Here is a 23,583-nt window from a genome sequence, read left to right on the forward strand (position 1 = left end):
GCGTACCCGTGAGAGACAACTTCCCGCACCCAGGCGTCCGAAGTGGTCTTTAACCATGCCTGGGTGAACTGCAGAAGTCGGCCTCCCACCCTGGGGTCCCCCAGGGGGAGGCCCGCCCCGTCATGCTGCAGGCTTGTCTTGTTTGGAAGCAGGCTGACGGGCGGCCCAAGATTGTTTAGATTTAGGCTTAGTGGTTTTGGAAGCACGAGCCTGTCGTGGATACGCCTGACTCTTTGAAAGGTTGAAAGGAGCGAAAGGTGGTACTCTTAAGGGGGTACACACGGAGAGATCCGTGCTTAAAATCTAAGCAATCTGACTAGATTGCTTAGATTTTAAGCAAGGATCTGTCGTGTGTATGCCGCCCAGCGCTATCGCCGGTGCTAGATTGAGCTCGCATGCAGGCTCAATCTAGCGGGTCGCTCTCTTCAGCGCTGTGTGAAGTGAGCGGCCCCCGTCATCCCCCCACCTCGCTCAGCACATTGCGCTGTTCTGAGCGGGGGGAGAGATGTGTGCTGAGCGGTCTGTGTTAAGATCGCTCAGCACACACCTCTCCCGTTAGTACTGGCCTTTAGCCTTTGGAGCAGAAGGATTAGTATTTGGGAGACACGCAGTCTTGGCAGTAGCCAAGTTAGTTACAATCTTGTTCAGATCCTCCCCAAATAGGATGTCTCCCTTAAAAGGGAGCACCTCCAAGGTCTTTTTGGAGTCCAGGTCCACCTTTCAGGATCTCAACTACATAATTCGACGAGCCAGGATAGACGTAGTAGATGCCTTGGCCGCCATTACACCTGCATCAGAGGCCGCCTCCTGTATATAGTGGGAGGCTGTGGTAAAATAAGACAGATATTGTCTGGCAGTGCCAGAAAAATCCTGAGGCAGCTCATCCTCAATTGCCTGAACCCATGCTTCAATTCCTTTCGTAGCCCAGGAGGCTACCATAGTGGGTCTATGTACAGCACCTGTAAGGGAGTAAATAGACTTCAGGCATCCCTCCACACGCTTATCTGTCGGTTCCTTCAGTGAGGTGACAGTGGTGTCAGGCAGAGCAGATGACACCACAAGACGGGTGACATGAGAGTTCACCGGCGGTGGAGTTTCCCACTTGTTACTCAACTCCGCAGGGATAGGATAACGAGCTAGCATCTTTTTAGACAGGGAAAATTTCTTTCCTGGTGACGACTAGTATTCCTGACGTATGTCAATTAAGTGGTCAGAATGTGGTAAGACTACCTTAGCAACCTTCTGACGTTTGAACTTATCAGGTTTCTAAGACGCAGTAGTAGGCTCAATGTCATCATCTATTTGAAGAATTAACTTAATAGCCTCCACCAGGTCAGGAACGTTAACCTGAGTTGTAGATTCCACATCAGAAGCAACTGTATCAGTGTCCCCAAAGGGGCGTGGGGTAGACTTTTGTCTAACCAAGGATTGATTTAATTGTTGTAATTGGGTAGACAGAGTACCCGCCCAGGGCGGATTAACTACAGGGACAATAAATGGCTGCAATGGCACAGGAGGTCCCACAGGGGGCGCAAGATGTGTCACAAGTGTATTCAGCATACTTGAGAACGCTGCCCAAGGTGGGTCCTGATTGGCCACAGGTACTGCAGGTAGACTGGGTATATGGTACTCAGCGCCTGAACCAGCAGCTAAAACTTCCCCCTAGGTAAATCTGTGGTGCCAGTACTGCAGGATGCAGAAGTGTCCGCGGATTTCCCGCCCTGTGTGGCAGACATTATAGGGAATGTAGCCATAGGGCGTAACGGTACAATATAGCCAGACAAACACAATATCTGCAAAAAAAACCTATGTTATGTGACAGTAAACACAGGACACAAAATAGAAGATTTAAGCGATATGAGGTGACTGAAACACACAGTAAAAATACCAAATTGTATATTCTGTGTAACATATATATATATATATATATATATATATATATATATATATACATATATATGGGACCCTGATGCACCTAGCCCCCCCAGGGTACAGAATACAGTGATAGCAATATGTGATACAGGAGAATGGAATCCCACACAACAGCTACAGGCACACTCAGTCACATGTACAATGCAGAAGTTATTACATATAAACAATAAAACTGCACTGGACTAGTAAATTACATATAACTATGTATGAGTATAGAATAGATATAACAATGCACAGTAGATACTGGATGTATATCACAGAATACTTGTACCCAATATTCAGATAGCAGTACACTTAACTTAACTAACACTGTCTAAAATGACATGTAGAATACTTAAGTCTGTAAAACCACAGCACTGATGAGACAGGCAGCTTTACAGAGGAGACAGAGCCCTGCAGTCCCGGAAATCAGCCCAGCTAGTAGTGAAGATGGCGCCAAAATCTCTGTCAGGGAGTGAGGGAGAGAGAAATGCAGCTCCAGGGCGGGAACACCAGCAGTAGATGGCGCCCGGAGTTGGGGGAGGGGCTACAGGTCAGCGCAGGGCCGGTTCTAGCCCTTTTGGCACCCCGGGCGGAAAATAGAAGCGTGGCGTCATACAGGGGGCGTGGTCAATTACGCTCCCTGTAGGGTTGTACCCCCATTTGTGCCCCCATTTGTGCCCCCTGTAGAAGTAGCGCCGCTTACACAAAAAAATAAAATAATACTTACTATCCCCGCTCCTGATTCCCGACCGCAGCAGACCTCCGCCGGCGCCGCTCCTCTCCTCTCCTCGGATCTATGGGACAGATAGACACTAGAGGTCAATTATGACCCCTAGCGTCTGTGTCAGTCCCACAATGCTGTGCGCGATGACGTCATTGCGCACCGCACAGCAAAGGTCCTCTCCACGAAGGGAAACTAGACGGGTAGCGTCTAGTTCCCTTCACAGCGGGGGACAGAGCGGACACAGCGGAGGGCACAGTAGCGGATCTTGCCATGGTGCGGCGCCCTCCGGAAGGCGGCGCCCCGGGCAAAAGTCCTGCTTGGCCGTGGCAAGATCCGCTACTGGGTCAGCGCCCTATGCTGGTCCTCACCACCGGGTACTGTGGAGGATATAACAAACTGATTTTTGTAAGTCCGACCTGTGTTCCTTTGCCCTGGTGAATATAGTGGGGTCCCTGTGCAGTACAGTGTCCATGCCAGCTGCACGGTCCATTTCCTGGAACTGCGACCGGGCCGCCTTTTAATCGGCGGGTCCCACCTGGGGGACCCTCTTACCTCCTCCCTGATGTGCAGCCACGTGATCCAGGAGAGCGTTAGCGGAGTGTGCCTGAAGTCCGGTGCGTCACCACCGCAAGTACCCGGGAACCAGGCCGCGGGAGTATGCAGCGCTGCTGGGGAGGTGATGGAGCCGCAGCACAGAATGTCAGACTGACATACATAGTGCTGCAGCTCTTGAAGTCTTCTTAAAAAGCTCTTTTCAGGGCTGCCTAGTGCAGCCCCACCTGTTAGTGACCTGCACTGCAGGTACCAACTTACAAACTGAGCTCCAGTGCCTGGAGGCGGGGTTATAGAGGAGGCGGCGCAATGCATCCTGGGAACAGTCAAAGCTTTAGCCTGTTGGTACCTCGGATCAAGATCCAACTCTACACCTCGATGTATTACCTGTGGAACACAGTGTTCCCCGCTGCAGAAAGGAGGATTTATGAGGGCACTCCCTTCCCTGTGCCACAGACGCCTCATGTCTCCCTACTGTCCTGATTTTGGTGGAATAGTCCCTATTTGAAGACTCTGTTTTGGCTAAGGTTAGGGAGGTATGTCCCAATGTCCTCCGCCATGCCGCTTGTGCTTGTAGGGGGATAAGAGGCAGCCTGTGGAGTGGGGACCCCGCCTCCATGACACAAACACGCCCCCTCCATGACGTGACCATGCCCCCTGTTCTGTTCCCCTTACTACAGATGTAGGGAAGAATGCAGGAGGCCACATAGCATTATTCTTTCCCCAGGACTTGACTTTTATGGATACAAAGGAGGTCATGGTAACCAGGGGGTCATTCCGACCCGATCGCTCGCTGTAGTTTGTCGCAGCGCTACGATCGGGTCAGAGGCGGTCACTGGGTGGGAGGGGGCTGGACGGCGGCGTTAAGCCGCCGTTTAGGGGGAGCGGTCCGGCCAACGCAGGCGTGGCCGGACCATTGGGGGGGGGGGGGGCGCGACAGCTGCGTGACATTACACGCAGCCGCTGCGGGCCGGGGAGCAAACGAGTAGCTCCCGACGGGCACGCTAAAGCTGCGGTGGCCGGGAGCTACTCTTGAAGTGCAAAGGCGGCGATGCCTTTGCACTTCTGCGGGGGTGCCGGCACTGACATGCAGGGCGGACTAGTCCTGTGCTGGGCGTCCCCCCGCATGTCTGTGTGAATGATCGTAGCTGTGCTAAATTTAGCACAGCTATGATCAAATCGGAATGACCCCTTAGGAGTGGGTGGACATGCAACGTCTGATGTGGGAACCTGGTTTCACTCACCTGCAAGTTTCACTTACCTGGAGTGAAAACTCACCTGGATCCTTTGAAGAGCACTGAGCTGACGTTCTACATCCAGGTGTGAGGCAGGTACAGATAGTGGAGGAGGAGCAGACTGCGTAGCGTGGAGTGGGGGGAGACAGCAGAGGAGCAGGCCTGCTCATCCTAAGGCCCTGACCCTATTACCCTCTTTATTTCAGATTCTCTGTGAAAATCAATTGTGTAGTGACAGATCTACCAATGGCAATAAGCTACATCCCCCTGCTGCTCCGGCATCACATCCATCGTACATATATATCAGAGAGGGTTCATCTGGCTGCAGCTGGAGCACAGAATAAAAACCCTCAGCAGTGGAAGTTTATATTTGCCCCATGAGCATACTGTAGCTGCCAACATGTGAATACAAATTGCAGGGATACGGTTGCTCCTAGAACAAGGGTAACACTGTGTGGTTGTCCTTACAGATGCTGAAACTGCAACCAGCATACAGAATAATGATGTGCAGCTGTCCAGAGAGAATACTGAGAACTGCACCTACAGCAGCACACAGATGATATGGCAGTCTGCATAGATTACAGAGGACTACAGAAAGCAGATGTGGCTCTGTGCAGCAATACAAATAGAAGCGCTTGTATTTACCATGCCGGGGCTCCTCTGTGAGGGTTGTCTCTTCTCCTTGGTGCTGGCAGACGGCAAAGGGTAACAGCCAGTGGTGTATCTATAATGGTTGCAGTGTGTGGTGCACACGGGCCCACTGGGTCCAGAGGGGGCCCACACCGCACACACTGCACCCATTTCTTCTATACTTACCTTTCTGGTGTCCATCGGTCACCGTGTATGGGCCCCCTTCTCTCCTATAGCCGGCAGAGCTGTTAGCGTTCTGAGCACTAGAGACTGTGTCACAGTGACAGAGTCTACAGCGCTTGCGCAGGTCTCTGGAAAAATGGGCGCTGCGCCATTTTCCCGGATACCTGCGCAAGCGCTGTTGTCTCTGGCACTGTGACAGAGTCTGTAGTGCTCAGAACAGCGCTGCCGGCTACGGGAGAGGAGGGGTTGGGGTCCCACCCACGGAGACTGCACATGAGTCACCTCCTCTGTAGATACGCCACTGGTCACAGCACAGTATATTGAGAGCATACAGTAGTTTGGCCCAGCGGGGATGACAGAAAGTCACAGGACAACATCACAAGAAGGCATTACCTTACAATGACAAGCAAAGCCTTTTCTGATTAATTGCTTTTAGCCCACACTTGCTGACTTTGAATTTGTCCTGTCTGGGAGAAGGCCGGAGAGGCAATGAAGCCGACAACTTCGGAGGACAGGACCCGATTTTACATCATTAGGCCCCGCCTCCATCGCAGCAAAATGCTATGAATAGTGGGTCAATGGGGAGGCAACTAACACGACATGAGTCATATCATTTTAGCCCCACCCCCTCCCTACATACTTACCATTCCCAGTATTATCTCCCTATCCTGCCCACTTCACTAGGAAGTGGGAGAGATATGGGAGATACACCCACTCTCACAGAGTTTCGGGGGGAATACCAGAAAAATTGCGAGTGAACCGCACCTTCCGGAAAAGTAGGTAAGCATGGTTTAGCCTCCATCCTATGAGGACTGAGATGAGTGGTTCTGAAAGGTTGGGCAGCAGAGAAATCTCTGATTTCATCTGCTAAACTTCTGATAACTTGAGAGTGGCTGAGTAAAGTCCTTCTTCACCTGAAAACACCAGAGAAAGGGTTTTCTCAGCTTCATAAATAGACCCCTAAAGTTCAGTTGTGATCAGATCAGACGATATCAGAAATGTGTTGGGAAAGTCACTGAGAAAGGGGTCCGTTCAGTGGGCATATTATGGGAATATCAGAAGTGTGTCACTGCAAGCAATGGCTGCACTGGGAGAAGAATCAGCAACAGATAGAAAGAAGTAATAATGGGGCAGATGTATTAACCTGGAGAAGGCATAAGGAAGTGATAAACTAGTGACATGTGCACGGTGATAAAGGCACCAGCCAATCAGATCCTAACTGTTAATTTACATATTGGATCTGATTGGCTGGTGCTTTATCACCTTGCACATATCACTGGTTTATCACTTCCTTATGCCTTCTCCAGGTTAATACATCTGCCCCAATGTCACTGTATAGGTCATTGGTACGGCCTCATCTAGAATATTGTGTTCAATTCTGGAGGCCATATCTTCAAAACACACTTACCTACTTTGCTGCCCCCTCCTCTGGGAGGAGGCAGCGTTGTAGGTGCATGGGGGCGTGGCCGGCAGCAGGATGGGCAGTCCGGGGGCGTGACCGACAGGGAAGTGGGCCATCCGGGGGCGAGACATCAGGATTGCGTCATCGTGGCTCCGCCCCCTGCTATGCAGTGCCGAGAAAATAGGCTCTGTACAGCGGGGGGCGGAGCTACGATGACGCAATTCAGCGCGAATCGCGTCATCGGACCCCCTCGAACCGCCCACTTGTTCTTTGCTGCAGGCGGCCGAGGAGGGTCGTGGAGGGGCTGCAGGGAAAGCGGGAGGCTTTAACACCTTTCTGGGGGGCCGGGAGGGTCACCTGATTTTCGGGAGCCTCCCGCCCATTCCGGGAGGGTAGGCAAGTATGCTTCAAAAGGATATTAATACATTAGAGACTGTACAAAGAAGGGCAACTAAAATGGTGCATAGCCTTCATCACAAAACATACCCAGATCTCAATATGTATAGTTTGGAGCAGAGAAGGGAAAGGGGGGACATGATAGAAACTTTCACATATATCTAGAGTTTTAACAAAGTCCAGGAGGGAAACATTTTCCAAATGAAGAGAAGCAAAAGGACATGAGGACATGCACTGAGACTGGAGGGGGGGAGGTTCAGGGGAAATCTGAGGAAAAATTACTTCACAGAAAGGGTAGTGTACAAGTGGTACAGCCTCCCATCAGAGGTGGTAGAGGCTAATGGGCCCTACCAGGGCCGGTTCCGGGGCTTCTGGCGCCCCGGGCGGCATTAGGGGGCATGGCTTCATACAGGGGGCGTGGTCAGTTACGCCCCCTGTACTGTTGTAGGATGTGCGGTGCACGATGACGTCATCGTGCACCGCACAGCAAAGGTCCTCTCCACTAAGGTAAACTAGACGTCAACGCGCACCGCACATCATTACAGTGAAGGTCCTCTCCAGGAAGGGAAATTAGACGCGTAGCGTCTAGTTTCCCTTCACAGCGGGCAGCCCACGAAGGGAAACTAGACGTGTAGCGTCTAGTTTCCCTTCACAACGGACAGCGGGCCGCGGCAGCGGGGGGCACCACAGCAGCAGCAGATCTTGCCATGGTGCGGCGCCCTCCGGAAGGCGGCGCCCCGGGCAAAAGTCCTGCTTGCCCGTGGCAAGATCCGCTACTGGGCCCTAGACACAGCGCGACCCCCCCGCCGAGCTGCCCGACGGCAGATACGGCCGACGGGCGACCCGGCAGGCAGGGGGGCAGTTTCTTCACTCCCCCCGTCACCCGGCTCCATAGCAGTGCAGGCCAATATGTACGATCTCGTCCATATTGGCCTGCATGCAGAAGCGACGGGGCACCAGCGATGAACGAGCGCGGGGCCGCGCATTGTTCATCGCTGGTGCCTCCACACTGAAAGATATGAACGGTATGGAGATCGTTCATATCTTTCGGTATTATCGCCCAGTGTGTAGGGCCCATACGACAGTAGAGCAATGTAAACATGCATGGGATAGACATAAGGATATCCTTACACAGAAATAAGGTTAAAATAAGGTTTGGGATAAAAATATGGTAAAAAAAATGAGCAGACTAAATGGGCCAAGTGGTTCTTATCTGCCGTCACATTCTATGTTTCTAGAAACATCCCTATTATTTGCATAAGAGTAAATAACATCAGAGGGACAGCTAGCAATGGACAGTATGCCTGTATCAGTCAGGAGCAGGATATAAACTGACCATGACTTATACCCTATAGCAGAGGTTCTCAAACTCGGTCCTCAGGACCCCACACAGTGCATGTTTTGCTGGTCTCCTCACAGAATCGCAAGTGAAATAATTAGCTCCACCTGTGGACCTTTTAAAATGTGTCAGTGAGTAATTAATACACCTGTGCACCTGCTGGGTTACCTGCAAAACATGCACTGTGTGGGGTCCTGAGGACCGAGTTTGAGAACCTCTGCCCTATAGTGATCTCAGCTGCCCAGCAATGACAGAAGAACACAGATTCCCATCTGATGTGTGGAAACCTTGGATCATCCCTCCTATTTGGAATAAACAGGGACATTTGTTAACATTTAATTGTAAATAGATAATCTGATTAAATTCTCGTTAACTCTATGAATAATTAAAACCTATGTATTAATAATGAAGCCGGTGACGTGTTGAGCGCTGTACAATGAATGCCTGTGGGCTGCACAGTGCACAGTGCAGATGGGCAGTACTGAGGACGTCCAGCAGGGGGCGCCTGTGCAGGGCTCATTATTCTATCCCGACGGAAGGGGAAGAGCCAGCTGCAGCAGCCAGTGCATAGCCTAACACAGACGAGGGATTGTGCATTGTGGTGCATGGCAGTCGCAGGTCTCTTATCACAGATCCCTGCGTGCTCCTGACCGTCCTCACCTTCCCAAATAACACTCTGGATCCGGATCATGCCCCCCACTGAGCTGCAATGGATCTTGCCTTGGGGGATCACAAGCTGGGGGGGTTACTGAGCTTTTGAAACCAGGTTGCTCTGCGCTGCATGCAGAAGGATTGCTCTGGGGGGTCGCACAGCCCATCCCTGCCTTGGCTCTCTGTCTGTGAATAGGAGGAGAGAGTGATTGCCTAGAGAGAGAACCATACAGGGGGTCTTCTGCTCCTCTACAGTGCTGCTCCTGGTGGATTCCCCCCCCCCTCACCCTGACAATGGAGGCTGTGATAGAGAAGGAGTGCAGTGCTCTAGGAGGTCTATTCCAGACCATCATCAGTGACATGAAGGTAAGACAACAGGGGCAATTAACCCCATCACTGCTGCAGCCACAGATCTGCCATTGTCCTCTAATGATCCCAGGATAATGCAGATAATCACTGGCTGGGGTTTGCAATGTCAGTGCAAGGTGGAAACCTTATGCTGGTTGCAGGTAGAGGTGGCTTTATCTGTCTGGGGATGCACATTGCTTGTGTCTGCCTTATTGTGTCTGCTGCAAGTCAATGGGAGCTACAAATAAACAGCTGATCAGACTGTACCCGGGTGGGTGGGTGTCTGGATATAGTAAAACAGGTGTCAGGATAGGATGTCTGCATATGGCTGGGAATGTTGTGCCTTGCTTGTAGGGGCAGCTGGAATCCCCCCTCCCATGCCCTGGCTGAGTAGCCCCCATAGATCTGCAGTGCTGCAGAAGATTGCTGTTGCTATGGATGGGAAGTGAGGTGTAACATTTAGTAATAAGATGTCACATGTTGCCTTTTGCTCTGCGCTTGCTGTTCTGCAACTTAAGTAACCAGCTCAGTGCTAGGTGTATCTGTGCATTGTGTCCGGCTGAGCCTGACACCTGTCAATCACTGTTTATTAAGGAATCAGAAGCTGCTTTGCCATCCCACCAATCAGCCCTTTCCCTCAGACCCCCTGTCTCCATGTATTGGGGGCAGGGCTGGAATCATGTTGCTATGGGATTAGACAAGGAGAGAGTGCAATCTGCAGCAGTCACTTTAGTAAAGGGCACTTTATGGTTTCTGTGCTGTTTGGTCACGACTAGTCTTTTATGTCCAGATAATGTATTCATTTAATGTTGTTTGTGTTTGGAAAAGTGTATTTTATTTTTAAATTTTGTCCCTTACACACTAGTATACTGTTATTGGGATGTAGACCCGAAGAAGTATTTTACCAAAGATATATAATTGCAGATGGTCAATATTCGCCGTTCTCCCAGAAGCATAAGGCAACCTGTTCCACTTTAGCTGTTGTGGAATGTAAGTCACAGCCCGAGGCTGGCTGGACATGCTGGGACTTGCAGTTCTACGAAAGATAGGGAGCCTAATTTGTAATGCAGTAATAGTTATTTCTTACTCCATATACTTGATTCTGCACAGTATAAAGCATCGTACTGTATGCCTTATAATGGAACTTCTCTGGGTTTTGTCATCGCCTATTATGTACAGGTTGAGTATCCCATATCCAAATATTCAGAAATATGGAATATTCCCAAATAGGGAATTTTTTGAGTGAAATAGTGAAACATATTTTATGATGGCTCAGTGTACACAAACTTTGTTTAAACGCAAAGGGGATATCCAATTAGCCCAGTTTTTTTTTTACCGGGGCTAATTGTCCCGCCGGGGGCTAGCTAATTAGCCCCGATGTGCCGCGGCTTATCGGGGATTTTGTTTAACCTGCCTCCGGCAGGCAAAGCAGAATCCCCGGGAACACACAGGTTTCACTGAATCTGTGTGTTTTCGGGTGAAAAGGTTTTTTTTTTTACACGCGATTTAACAGGATAGCCTGAAAAAAAAATGAAATTGGTGAAACATCGTAAAAAAAGTCTGATAAACGGCCGTTTTTCGGACCCAATGTTTTAACGGGGATAATTGGATATCCCCAGTTATTAAAAATATTGGATAAAATTACCTCCTGGCTGTGTGTATAAGGTGTATATGAAACATAAATGCATTCTGTGCTTAGACTTGGGTCTCATCGCCATGATATCGCATTATGGTATGCAATTATTCCAAAATACGGAAAAATCCAATATCCAAAATACTTCTGGTCCCAAGCATTTTGGATAAGGGATACTCACCCTGTATATGGTCCCACATGCAGGGCCTCATATAGAGATCTCCGCACTTTCTGCTCTTAAAAAACGTAGTGGAGCGTCTTATTATTGTCAGTGACTTGTCGGTAAATGGGAAAGATGCCATACCCTATTCATACACAATGTAATGCCATGAGGCGTTATACTGTATACAACTACAATAGGAGGTCTGAATTTATTGCTGCGAAGTGATCTGAAATAGACGTGGCGCTAATTAATGTAGTACTACTAGCTGAGGGATTCAAATGCAAACAGCCAATCAGAATGGACTAGATAGATAGTGCTGGTGCTGACAATCTCATCCTTGTGGACCTTCATCCCAGGCTTCTGGTACCTGAGGCATCTGGGGAGGAGTCCATGGGGTAAATTTACGAAGATGGGAGTTCTATTTAAGATGGGATGTTGCCCATAGCAACCAATCAGATTCCAGGTATTCTTCTAGAACAGGGCTGGCCAAACCGGTCCTCGAGATCTACCAACAGTGCATGTTTTCCAGGCCTCCTGGAGATCTGTAGAATTGTCAGTTAGGAATGAATGCAGCACATCTTAATTAGTAATGACTACACCTGTGCACCAGCTAGGTGGTCTGGAAAATGTGAACCGTTGGTAGATCTCGAGGACCGGTTTGGCCAGCCCTGTTCTAGAAGGTGCTAGATACATGAGAAGTAGAATCTGATTGGTTGCTATGGGCAACATCCCATCTTAAACAGAACTCCCATCTTAGTAAATTTACCCCCGTGTGTAATGTTTCATTTCTAGGGGGCTTGTAAGGCACTCTTACAGTATTCAACTTCCGATTACCCACCCCTGAAAGGGTGCAAATCTAAAATGTACACAAATCTAGGTGTATGCAGTGTAGAATTACTTATATGTACACCACTAAGAATTGACATGGGTCATAACATTCTTTTAGCGTGTTAGCTCTCACAGGCAGGGCCCTCCTTCCTTCTGTTTCTTCCCCAGCACTATTCTTGCTTCCCGTTCTCCTTGTCTTTTGTCTCCCCTGCAGTAACTCTAATTTAGCCCATACACTTGTGAGATATCAGGTACAATCCTTCAATTTCAACCGCATCTGTGAGAGAAATCAAAGGATTGTATGCACATTTTAGGTACCTTGCGCCGCGATGCGCGGGCACGCTGGTCGAATCTCGCGTCTCAAGATAGTAGGTGCTGCACTTAATATTTATTGCATCGCAGTGCGATCGCATGTGTTTTTAAAAACATGCAATATATCGCACTGCAATGTGCGATAAGCACCCGCTGGCAGACGTGGCTCCCACTCTGCGGTAATGTGCCCATCACGTGATTACCATGTGATCTATCATGGGGCATCGCACCTGAACTGCCGGTGCGATGCCCCGCGATGTCTCCACGGTAGGAGAGTGGGTCACTCTGCTGTTCAGACAGCCTGCCGGATGGCGGCGGCTAGCGGTGATGCAGGAGCGCGCATCGGTGCTCAGCGCTAGCCCATACACGCAGGACGAGTATGAGCTCAAAGTAGCTCAAAACGCCAAAAGTGACCTACTTTGAGCTCACAATCGCCCAGTGTGTATGGGCCTTAAGGCTTAGAACATGGGGGGGTCATTCTGACCCGATCGCACGCTGCAGTTTATCGCAGCAGTGCGATCGGGTCAGAACTGCGCATGCCAGACGGCCGAAGGCGGTCGCTGCGATATGATCGCCTCTGCCTGATTGACAGGCAGAGGCGGTCGCTGGGCGGGAAGGGGGGCGGTATTTGGTTGCCGTTTTAGTGGGTGTGGTCCGGCCACGCCTGCGGGGGGTGGGCCGCAGCGGATGCGTGACATCACACGTAGCCGCTGTGGGCCGGGGAGCGACGAGTAGCTCCAGGCCAGCACGCTAAAGCTGCGCTGGCCGGGAGCTACTCTTAAAGTGCAAAAGCATCACCGCTGTGCGATGCTTTTGCACTTCTGCGGTCGGGGGCTGGCACTGACGTGCGGGGCGGGATAGCCCTGTGCTGGGCGTCCCCCCGCATGTCTATGGTCCTGATCGTAGCCCTACTAAATTTTGCAGGGCTACGATCAACTCGGAATCGCCCCCATGGACCCCAGAGTCACCCTTCCCATGCCTTTTGTATGTGTCATACCTAGTTCTTCCATTTAAAAAAACAAAATCCACTACCTGTACCACAGTATGTCACCTTACAGTCATTGTTCCTTTTGGCGGTTTCTCTGTTTGCGTAGCAACCCTGGACAGCGCTGCGGAAACTATGTGGCAACGTAATAATAAAAGATAACTACTGTATTGCCTTACTGACCGTATAATGTACTATTCTATCCCACTGCTATGTTCCGTAATGGAACTATAGAGACCTACACCGATCGCAACACAGCCAGCGCTGAGACAGAACTGTGCGCGGGCCTGTTTGCTGGATGATACAATAAGAAGATAAATCTACAGTAACATTATTTGTAGTCTGGAATTCGACACCATAATGACAGGTTTACAGGACGACTAGACAAAAGTGCAAATATAATACTCAGTTTTGTACGGTGTTACTGGTGGCCATTCAGCTGTCTGACAGAATTGTCGGCACATCGTCCAACCTCTGTATCAGGGCATGAATCGCATTTATTTTTATTTTATATTCTTTCTGATTCAACAATTTATAGTCTTCCCAAACGCGGTCCTCAGGGCACCCCTAATGGTCCAGGTTTTATGTATATTCATGTCTTAAGGCAGTACGGATGGTGTAATGGTTAGCATTACTGCCTCACATCACTGAGGTCATGGGTTCGATTCCCACCATGGCCCTAACTGTGTGGAGTTTGTATATTCTCCCCGTACTTGCGTGGGTTTCCTCCGGGTACTCCGGTTTCCTCCCACAATCCAAAAATATACAAGTAGGGTAATTGGCTTCCAACAAAAATTAACCCTAGTGTGAATGTGTGTGTACATGTGATAGGGAATATAGATTGTAAGCTCCACTGGGGCAGGGACTGATGTGAATGGGCAAATATTCTCTATACAGCGCTGCAGGTATAAATGATGTTAGACCTACGATGAATGACTGCGAGGACGCGCATCGTTGATGCATCCGCACTGAACGATATGAACGATTTATCGTTCATACATATCTACCATCGATGTCGCCAAGTGTGTAGGGCCCTTTAGCACAGATGGTTAAATCAAATAAACTGAGGTGCTAATTAAGTCACCTGTGGCCAAGCATGGATGTACTTAAAACCTGGACCGTTGGGGTGCCTTGAGGACCGCGTTTGGGAACCTCTCGATTAGAGTCGCACCCGATTTAGGTGCTTTTCATTGCAGATGTGTATAGAGCATCACTGTTATTAAACCTCATAGATTATAATGGGCAGATACAACGCACTGTGTGGTGTGGTCTGCTCAGATGTATGGCGCTATTCGATTAGTGCCATATTTTCCGACAGTCGGGAAATCTGCACTTTTCTCCCGTTTTTAGGGCGAATTACATTAGCACTATTCAATGCTCATGCTAATTTTTCCGACTGGTCGAAAAATCCGGCACTGTCGAAAACCACGTGGATCGTTGAATTCGCCGTCGAAACAAGTGTTTTGCGGGCATTTTCACACTTTTTTGAATCCGTTTTCACCTATGCTGATTCAACAAAAAAAAAGTGAAAAAGGATTAAAAAACGGGCGAAAAGCCCGCAATTGAATACCCAGGGTCGAATTAGTGCCATTTTTTTCGACTAGCCGAAAAAAAACCCAGTACTGATTGAATACCCTCCATAATGTACAGCATTTTTATTTGGTACTTTAGACACGCTGCTTCAGCGATTTGAATGTTCTTTTTTTGTTCACAGAAAGTATAATCGTTCAAATTTGGAGTGATTATAGAGGCTGCACTAAATGTAGAATGAAAACTGCTCGTGTGACACCACCCTGACAGTTCTCATAATTAATTGCTGGTCTCGATTTCCAATCAGGTAGCGACAGGGAGTTTTCAATTAAGTCTCCATGTTTTTGTGTCGGCCTCCGTATAATTACATTTGCACAAACTGCTCTCTTATTCTAAAGAAGAATGATGTACTTATTAATTATAGTCTTTTTATGTCTCCTGTTATCTGAATGATCCATGAGGCCATTTTATAGATGGATGGTTTTTAGTACTAACCCTCTATCCTGTCAGATACTTAAAGATAACTCACAATTCAATTCAATAAAAAGAAAAAAACAAGAAATGTAATGTTGCTTTAAGAAATATGTTAGCACAATAATGCAACAGCTTGTTGGCACTACACGTCTGCTTTCCTGTGTTCAATAACATAACCTGGGGTTTCGCTCTCTGGTGCTTCTAGCACACTCTGGTCTGTATCCCAGCAGTGAGTATTTAGACTGGCAGGGTGTGTGTAGTGAATGCACACCAAGATTGGTGGCGACTGCAAAATTTAAAATCTGAATTCACTTTATGTACTGAGCTTGTGTTCAGGGCTCCAAACTTGTTTTCAATGTAAATACAGGTTGAGTATCCCATATCCAAATATTCCGAAATACGGAATATTCCGAAATACGGACATTTTTGAGTGAGAGTGAGATAGTGAAACCTTTGTTTTTTGATGGCTCAATGTACACAAACTTAGTTTAATACACAAAGTTATTAAAAATATTGTATTAAATGACCTTCAGGCTGTGTGTATTAGGTGTATATGAAACATAAATGAATTGTGTGAATGTAGACACACTTTGTTTAATGCACAAAGTTATAAAAAATATTGGCTAAAATTACCTTCAGGCTGTGTGTATAAGGTGTATATGTAACATAAATGCATTCTGTGCTTAGATTTAGGCCCCATTACCATGATATCTCATTATGGTATGCAGTTATTCCAAAATACGGAAAAATCCCATATCCAAAATACCTCTGGTCCCAAGCATTTTGGATAAGGGATACTCAACCTGTAGTTGTTTTCTGACTCTTTAGCAGTCAATACTTGGCGAGAGCATGCTGCAGCCTGGTGACATTTTGGGCCCTGGAGAAGTAAATGAGGAGGGAAGGTTGTAGCGGGACGTAGGTGAGGGTGCCTGTCTCTAAACTGTAAAGATTGCCTAAATTTGGGCAACCTGTTTTAAACTTTGCCCGTTATTCACACAGGGGAAGGTTTATCAAATCTTGGAGCAAAGTAAATTGTAGAAGCTGCCAATACCGGCCAGTCAGCTAACAGTCATTTTACAGGTTGTGCTCAAGTTATAAATGTCTCCACTTTATCTGTCTCCAAGATTTGATGGATCTCCCCCACAGTGGAAGCCGCCACTTAGTTGCTGGGCCCAAGTTCATGAGGCTGCAGACGTTCCTATCAGAAGGAACTGCGACTTCAGTGAGGAAATGGATAATGCAGCCTTTCATCCTATTCATTTTGTGATGTTACAGATTTGTAGACTGTTGAATAGGGTCTATTGCTTTGAACGTTGGATCATTTGTCAAAATGATCAGGTAATACGCCTTTCACACTGCCAATGCCGGATCACACTCGGGAATTGGAAATGGATCCTTCCCGGGTGGGATCTGGCATTGGCCGCTGCTGCAGACTTCCCCGACCCAGCAATATGGCGGGGGCGGAGGTGGAGGTGGCTCTGGGAGATGAGATCATCTCCGCGCCGCCTCTCCCTACTGTAGTAAACGGGTCACAGGACGCATGAACCTGTGAGCCCATTTACGCAGCCACTGACTCGGTATTTAACCCGGGTATAACACTGCTTTATTCCCGGGTTGAATTGCCGTGTCAGGTGACCCACGATACCGGGTTATTTGTGCGGTGTGAAAGGGGTATTAGCGTCTCGTATAATATACAGGGCAATACAGATGGTGTATTGTTTAGTATTACTGCCCAACTGCTCTGGGGATAAGGGTTTGATTCCCACCATGGTCCTAACTGTGTGGAGTTTGTATCTTTCCCCCGTACTTGCGTGAGTTTCTCCGGGTACTCTGGTGTCCTCCCACAATCCAAAAATATACTGGTAGGTTAATTGGCTCCCAACAAAAAATAACTTGTGTGTGTGTGTACACACAAGTGTTTAGGGCAGACTACATGGGCCAAGTGTTTCTAATCCGCCATCTAATTCTATGGGCTTGAGTCAATTGAACGGGCATTGAATAGGAAGGAGGTCCCGGCGGTATTCAATTCAGTGTGCTGCTATGTCAGAAAATGCCTGTACCCAGGCGCGAGAAAGGGCAATATCCACCATAATTGCCCTGTCACAATGCACTAGAGCACAAAACAGTGGTTGCGGCACCTGTTTTGTCAGATTTCTCTCCCCCCCCCCTCCCCATTCCACCGGAGGGGTGCGAGCAGAAATCCACTAGTCTGACTAAGCACCGCGTTAAATTAAATGGCGCCTGGACCACCTCTCGCCATTCAATTAGCGTTCGTTAGCATGGAGTCCTATGTTTCTAAGTTGCATGTTCTGAGTCACTTTTTTTCCTGTTCCTTTCAATTTTTAGGTGGGAATAAGGTTATTCAGATCTAACTGCATTTTATTGCACTCTAAATATGGACTAACAGGTTTACTGTATTATTTACATAAGCACCTAGCGACTTACACGTACAGTTTATTCATACTATAGTGGGTGCTGTCATTTTCCCGCTGGGCTAAAAACGGTAATATCAGGCAGCGAGGCATGTGGTACTGCGCACATGTTATGTCAGAGATGTGTGTGCCGCACGCCTGTCTATGATGCACTGTGTTTGGGCGCGTTTACATACAGCAGAATTAAAAACAATGTGCTTTGGGCTCTATCTAGGTTACAGCGCACGCAGTAAGCTGCGGCATTGTCACATTTCCGGCTCCTGACAATGCGGTCGTTCTGAAATGTTTATGTCGCCTTCAGGGCTCGTTCACACCTGTATGATATCTTTAGATGCCCGTAGGTTTTTATTTACAAGAGTTGAGGATGAAGGAACTTGTTTTAACTCCAGATTTGCTAGAAACCTCCTTAATTTGTGGGTAGGATTTTGTCCACGACAAAAGCTCAACGGCTTGTAGCCGCAGACTGACTCTTAGAAGCCGACATCAAATGTCAGGCCGCACTGTCAGATAAATACAAACACGTATTACTTGTAGCCATAGGTCACTCAATACAGCTTAAAGAAATCAAAGACCAGTCTTCGTAGTGGGAGACTGACCAGCTACAAAGGGATGGGATGAACAAAAACACGGTAAGCAGAAATAGCATGTAAGTGCGGCGTAGGGTTTCTATAAACACTTGTGTAAAGTAGTTCTATGAAGGTGACACCATTGCAGTTTGTGTGTCTTGCACCATTGTAAATGTCCTGTCTGAAAGGAACTGGTGTAATTAAATAGCAGTGTTATTGTGTGGGGGTCACAGAGGTCGCTCTGGTTGTTTTAAGGTCCCCTCTGTAGACATCTACAAGTCCTTTTGCTGCCAGGCGTATTCCTCTCTTTGTTTATTGGAGTATATTTCCTATGTAACCCCCGGGATCCTCTCTTCTTCCTTTTTTCATTTTATTTTTATCCCTACATCCATTCTGGAAATGAAACATCCCTTCCGGTATAGTTCCTAGTTAGAGGTTAATATGCGGTTGTCATAACTTTTCTAATAGGCGTAGGAGTTCTGTGGCTTTTACTGGTGTAATGCAGCCACAAATCCCAGTTATGGGAAGAATCTTGGCATTTTTCCTTGGTTTGTCTCTTCAGGTTGCTGTTATCAGTGCTGCACAACGGCAGTGGTGGCAACATCAGTCGCATCACATGATGTAGTGAGCGGAGAGGCTTTTGAACAACCATCTGAGCTCTGTCTGATCAGTGTACTATAAGAGCCTCTTGTGCCGTCACATGACATACTGAGAGCTGTGAGCCTGTGTCTGTGTTACTGGCAGTCATATTTTGTAACCGCCAGAGAGATTCTGAAAAGGAGATAGTGATTTAGGTCAGTTATACCCCTTTCACATCGCACAAATAACCCGGTATCGCGACGGCATATTGCCGTGTCGAACCGGGTCAGTGTGCGATGTGAAAGGTCCTTTGACGATTTAGCGGGTCGCCTGACCCGGTAATTCAACCCGGTAAAAAAGAAGGGTTTTACCCGGGTTGATTACCGAGTCAGGTGCGGTGTGAATGGGAGCCGTGTCGATGCGACACGGTTCCCATTCACAGCATAGGGAGAGGCGGCGCAGGAGATGAGCTCATCTCCCAGCGCCGCCTCCACCCCTGCTGCTGCTGCTCCCTCCGCTGCTATGGCAACCGACCCGGTATATTGCCGGGTCGGAAAGCCAGCAGCGGAGCGCAAATGCCGGATCCCACCCGGTAAGTACACGTTTGTCTTACCGGGTAGGATCCGGCATTTGCGGTGTGAATGCGGTATTAATTATGATTTAAGCATGCATAATTATTCTTAACTATTTAAAGTAAAACAAACAAACAAACACCTATTTGGGATTGCTGCTTTATTTTAGCATACAGCTCATCTAATCTTTAATAGACGTTACTTAGTAGGTTGCAGTAGTGGGGGTGGGGGATTCAATTCAGCATGTGCGCTCATTTTGGCCATATACTGTATGGTAGGGCCAACATTGCAGGTTTTCCCTTGTACCTCATACAAAATTGACTGTGCCAGCGGGCATGCTGTTTAGCTCTGGAACAGCACATCACATACAACACACTGAAATGAATTCCCGCCAAAGATCATGGTAGCTGTTAAACAGCATTGTTATCCCCCCCCACACACACCCCAACCTTGTTTTATATAATATAAAACAAAATATATATTATATATTTTTTCTCTTAAAGAAGCATAACATGCAAATATAATATATTACGTTTTCTGCATCAAGATTTATTTATTTACTTTTTTTTTTATATCTGGTTAGCAACGTATCCATTTGTGTTTAGGGCAGGGCTGCATGGATGGTTTTTAGTTACCTGTCGTGGTATAAAATTCATAACCGTTTCCGAGTTTGGCGCCCCATGGTTTCCTGTGTGCTATCCATTTTTAATCACTTGGTAGCATGTGCGTTCCTTCAGTCATATAATGCTGCAATTTAGCCACCTCGTGAGCTTCAGGCAATTTATCTCCTCAGAATTTCATGGAGGAAGCATTTATCGCATGTAGGAGCGATTTGGTGGCTATGGGGCAGAAAATGCTCTGTAAAATAACACTGGTTTTCCCCTGGGCAGTTCATCTCGTGAGGTCTCATCGCTCGTGTGGCACTAGCTCTGACTGCTCCAGACAGTCGCACACTAAAATATGTATCTTGTCTTTGGGAAAACGCACCTAAAATGACTTCTCTGCAGTGTTAATTACTGTTTTAATCCATGCATGGATCTGGGAAAATGAAACCAGGGTGTTTTGTATTAATGCTGTTTAGCAGAATCTCTGTGTTGTGACTACAGAGGAAAGGATCTGCCTTGCATCGGTTATAAAGTATGTAAACCATACGCACACATGTTGTAGCCAGCCCCTGGCTTTTAGAGGCATTCTTTACGACGCACACCTGCACCGCGTTACACACGGTGTAATTGACATTACACTCATAGGGGCTTGTGGGACTTTTTGTATTTGCCACGCTCGGTGTCCATCATCTGGAACCTGTACGGTCTTGCACATTCAGTCCTTTCCTCTCACTAATAATAGAGATGTCATTGACATTTAAAAACAGTCGTGAAGTATCCGGAATGTGGAAAAAATTGCGTGCTAAATTTCAAAGGGCTGATAAACACTAGTAAAAACAAAATCTATATTAAAGTAGTAATATAATGGTGAATATAGTATGAATGGCTGTAAGCCTTGGGATAGATTATTCTGTACATCCTCTATTTACCAAAAGCCACGTTGGTGGTCTGCGTGTAGGCAGTCTGCATACAGGAACGCATTTTCCATAGATATTGGGGATATCACAGATAACAACTGTTCAACCCGTGTCTGCCATGTGGCGGACACACGGCGACTGAAAGCACCACAGGGAACATCCTGGCTTCACTAGTGTGTTTGATCCCGGTACATGTTTGGCATCCTGTGTATGGAATCTCTTTATTCAGAAAGTTACTAAAACCAGAAGTTATCACTATGCTGTGTTAAAGTCTCACACATGGCAGATGTATTAAGCCTGGAGAAGTGATAAAGCAGCGATAAGTGCAAGGTGATAACGCACCAGCCAATCAGCTCCAATATGTAAATTGACAGTTAGGGGATGATTGGCTGGTGCAGTATCACCTTGCACTTATCACTGCTTTATCACTTCTCCAGGCTTAATACATCTGCCCTCCCCATGCACTGTATATGAAGGGGGAATATAGCAAACCTATAGAGATGAAGTAAAGTGTGGCCTCTAATAACCAATCAGATTCTAGCAATTGTTTTATAGGCTATTAGATAAATGGAGGCTAGAATCTGGTTGGTTGAAAGGGGCAACACTTCTGCTTATCCTCTTTAGAATGTTTGATAAATCGGTCTCAATGGGTTTGGATTATAGATGCACAGTCTACATTATTTTTTTCTTGAACTGTTATCTGACAGCTGTGTTATAAATGGCTACCAATGTCAGTATTTTTGGTAAGGCCCAGTGTTGGCATGGTGACGGCCGGGATCCGGGTTCACTACGGCTGGCCGGCGGTCGGGCTCCCGGCGACGGGAGGCCGACCGCCGGCTTACCGACAGTGTGGCGAGCGCAAATGAGCCCCTTGCGGGCTCGCCACGCTACGGGCACGGTGGCGCGCTACACTATTTTATTCTCCCTCTATGGGGGTCGTGGACCCCTACGAGGGAAAATAAGTGCCGGCTGTCGGGCTCCCGGCGCCGGTATACTGAGCGCCGGGAGCCCGACCGCCGGCATACAGAAGACCACCCCCGGGATCTTGAGTGCCGGTCACATGGCCAGATCCCGTATGGCTGCCTAACTACCTCCATCCATACTGACTGCATTGTGGGGTCATTGTAGTATGACCTTCACCAGCAGCCCCCTCCTATCTCTTGTGGCTGGTTAGAACACCCTGTGTGACATTATATTACGTCTTGCTGGGTGGTATTATGCAGTGATGGAAATACAGAATTCCCCCCATGCCACAAGCAATGTTAAAAGAAAAACAAAAATTGTAGTATAAAATTGTTTTTCTATGATGGGTCTAAATAACCCAAATTCCAAATATATATATTTTGTTTTTATTTTTATTTTGCCTTCTGTCACAGAGAAGCCTACATAGTAAACCCTGTGATATGTCGCTGTTGCTAAGGACCTGCCATGAGAAGATGATTTGTATTGATAAGGCCTTAGAACCTGATGGAGAATGTCAGGATGCTTAGATCACCATGGAAACAGCTTAGGCCGAATCCCTGCAGAAGACCAGTCCAGGCGCTGTAGTGTGTACATAAACACAAGATAATTTTGCAGGGATATAAACCAATTACCAAATATTAATCATCAGCTATCAAATGTTGGGATAACTGCCCCGGTCGATGACCGCTCAAACCAATTAGCGCGAGCAAAGAAACCTTTCAAGCCCAGCACAAATGTTCAGTCTGTAAACCTTCGGATAGAATTCTTAATATTATTTGTAAATATTCCTAAGGTTCTTTACGTATATATCCAGTACTCTTCTGGTGCTCTCAATAGAAAGGCACGCACATTACTAGACCATGTGGAGGGTCATTATAAGAAGCGGAGACCTTTCAATTATATATATATATATATATATTTATTTCTCTGACGTCCTAGTGGATGCTGGGACTCCGTAAGGACCATGGGGAATAGCGGCTCCGCAGGAGACAGGGCACAAGAATAAAAGCTTTAGGATCAGGTGGTGTGCACTGGCTCCTCCCCCTATGACCCTCCTCCAAGCCTCAGTTAGATTTTTGTGCCCGAACGAGAAGGGTGCAGGCTAGGTGGCTCTCCTGAGCTGCTTAGAATAAAAGTTTAATTTAGGTTTTTTTTATTTTCAGTGAGTCCTGCTGGCAACAGGCTCACTGCATCGTGGGACTAAGGGGAGAAGAAGCGAACTCACCTGCGTGCAGAGTGGATTGGGCTTCTTAGGCTACTGGACATTAGCTCCAGAGGGACGATCACAGGTTCAGCCTGGATGGGTCACCGGAGCCGCGCCGCCGTCCCCCTTACAGAGCCAGAAGAGACGAAGAGGTCCGGTGAAATCGGCGGCAGAAGACAATCCTGTCTTCAGACTAAGGTAGCGCACAGCACCGCAGCTGTGCGCCATTGCTCTCAGCACACTTCACACTCCGGTCACTGAGGGTGCAGGGCGCTTGGGGGGGAGCGCCCTGAGACGCAATATAAATGATATATACCTTAGGTGGCAAAAGAATACATCACATATAGCTCCTGGGCTATATGGATGTATTTTAACCCCTGCCATTTTTACACAAAAAAGCGGGAGATAAGGACGTTGTGAAGGGGCGGAGCCTATCTCCTCAGCAC

General features: G+C 47.7%; 1 protein-coding gene across 8 annotated transcripts in view; it reads left to right on the forward strand.

Moving 5' to 3' along the window:
- The first annotated feature begins 8,891 nt into the window (after positions 1–8,891).
- The window catches only part of MTSS1 (MTSS I-BAR domain containing 1), a 277,949-nt gene continuing 263,257 nt past the window's right edge, over positions 8,892–23,583 (forward strand). For 2 of the 8 annotated variants that reach the window (XM_063921333.1, XM_063921338.1), the window contains exon 1: positions 8,892–9,392. In XM_063921333.1, the coding sequence (XP_063777403.1) occupies positions 9,321–9,392 (72 nt within the window). In that variant the 5' untranslated portion in view covers positions 8,892–9,320. The remainder of the gene's footprint in view (positions 9,393–23,583) is intronic. The other 6 variants (XM_063921331.1, XM_063921332.1, XM_063921334.1 and 3 more) reach the window with 3 other exon arrangements.

Source organism: Pseudophryne corroboree, chromosome 5, assembly GCF_028390025.1.
Source record: "Pseudophryne corroboree isolate aPseCor3 chromosome 5, aPseCor3.hap2, whole genome shotgun sequence".
NCBI classification, from domain to species: Eukaryota; Metazoa; Chordata; class Amphibia; order Anura; family Myobatrachidae; genus Pseudophryne; species Pseudophryne corroboree.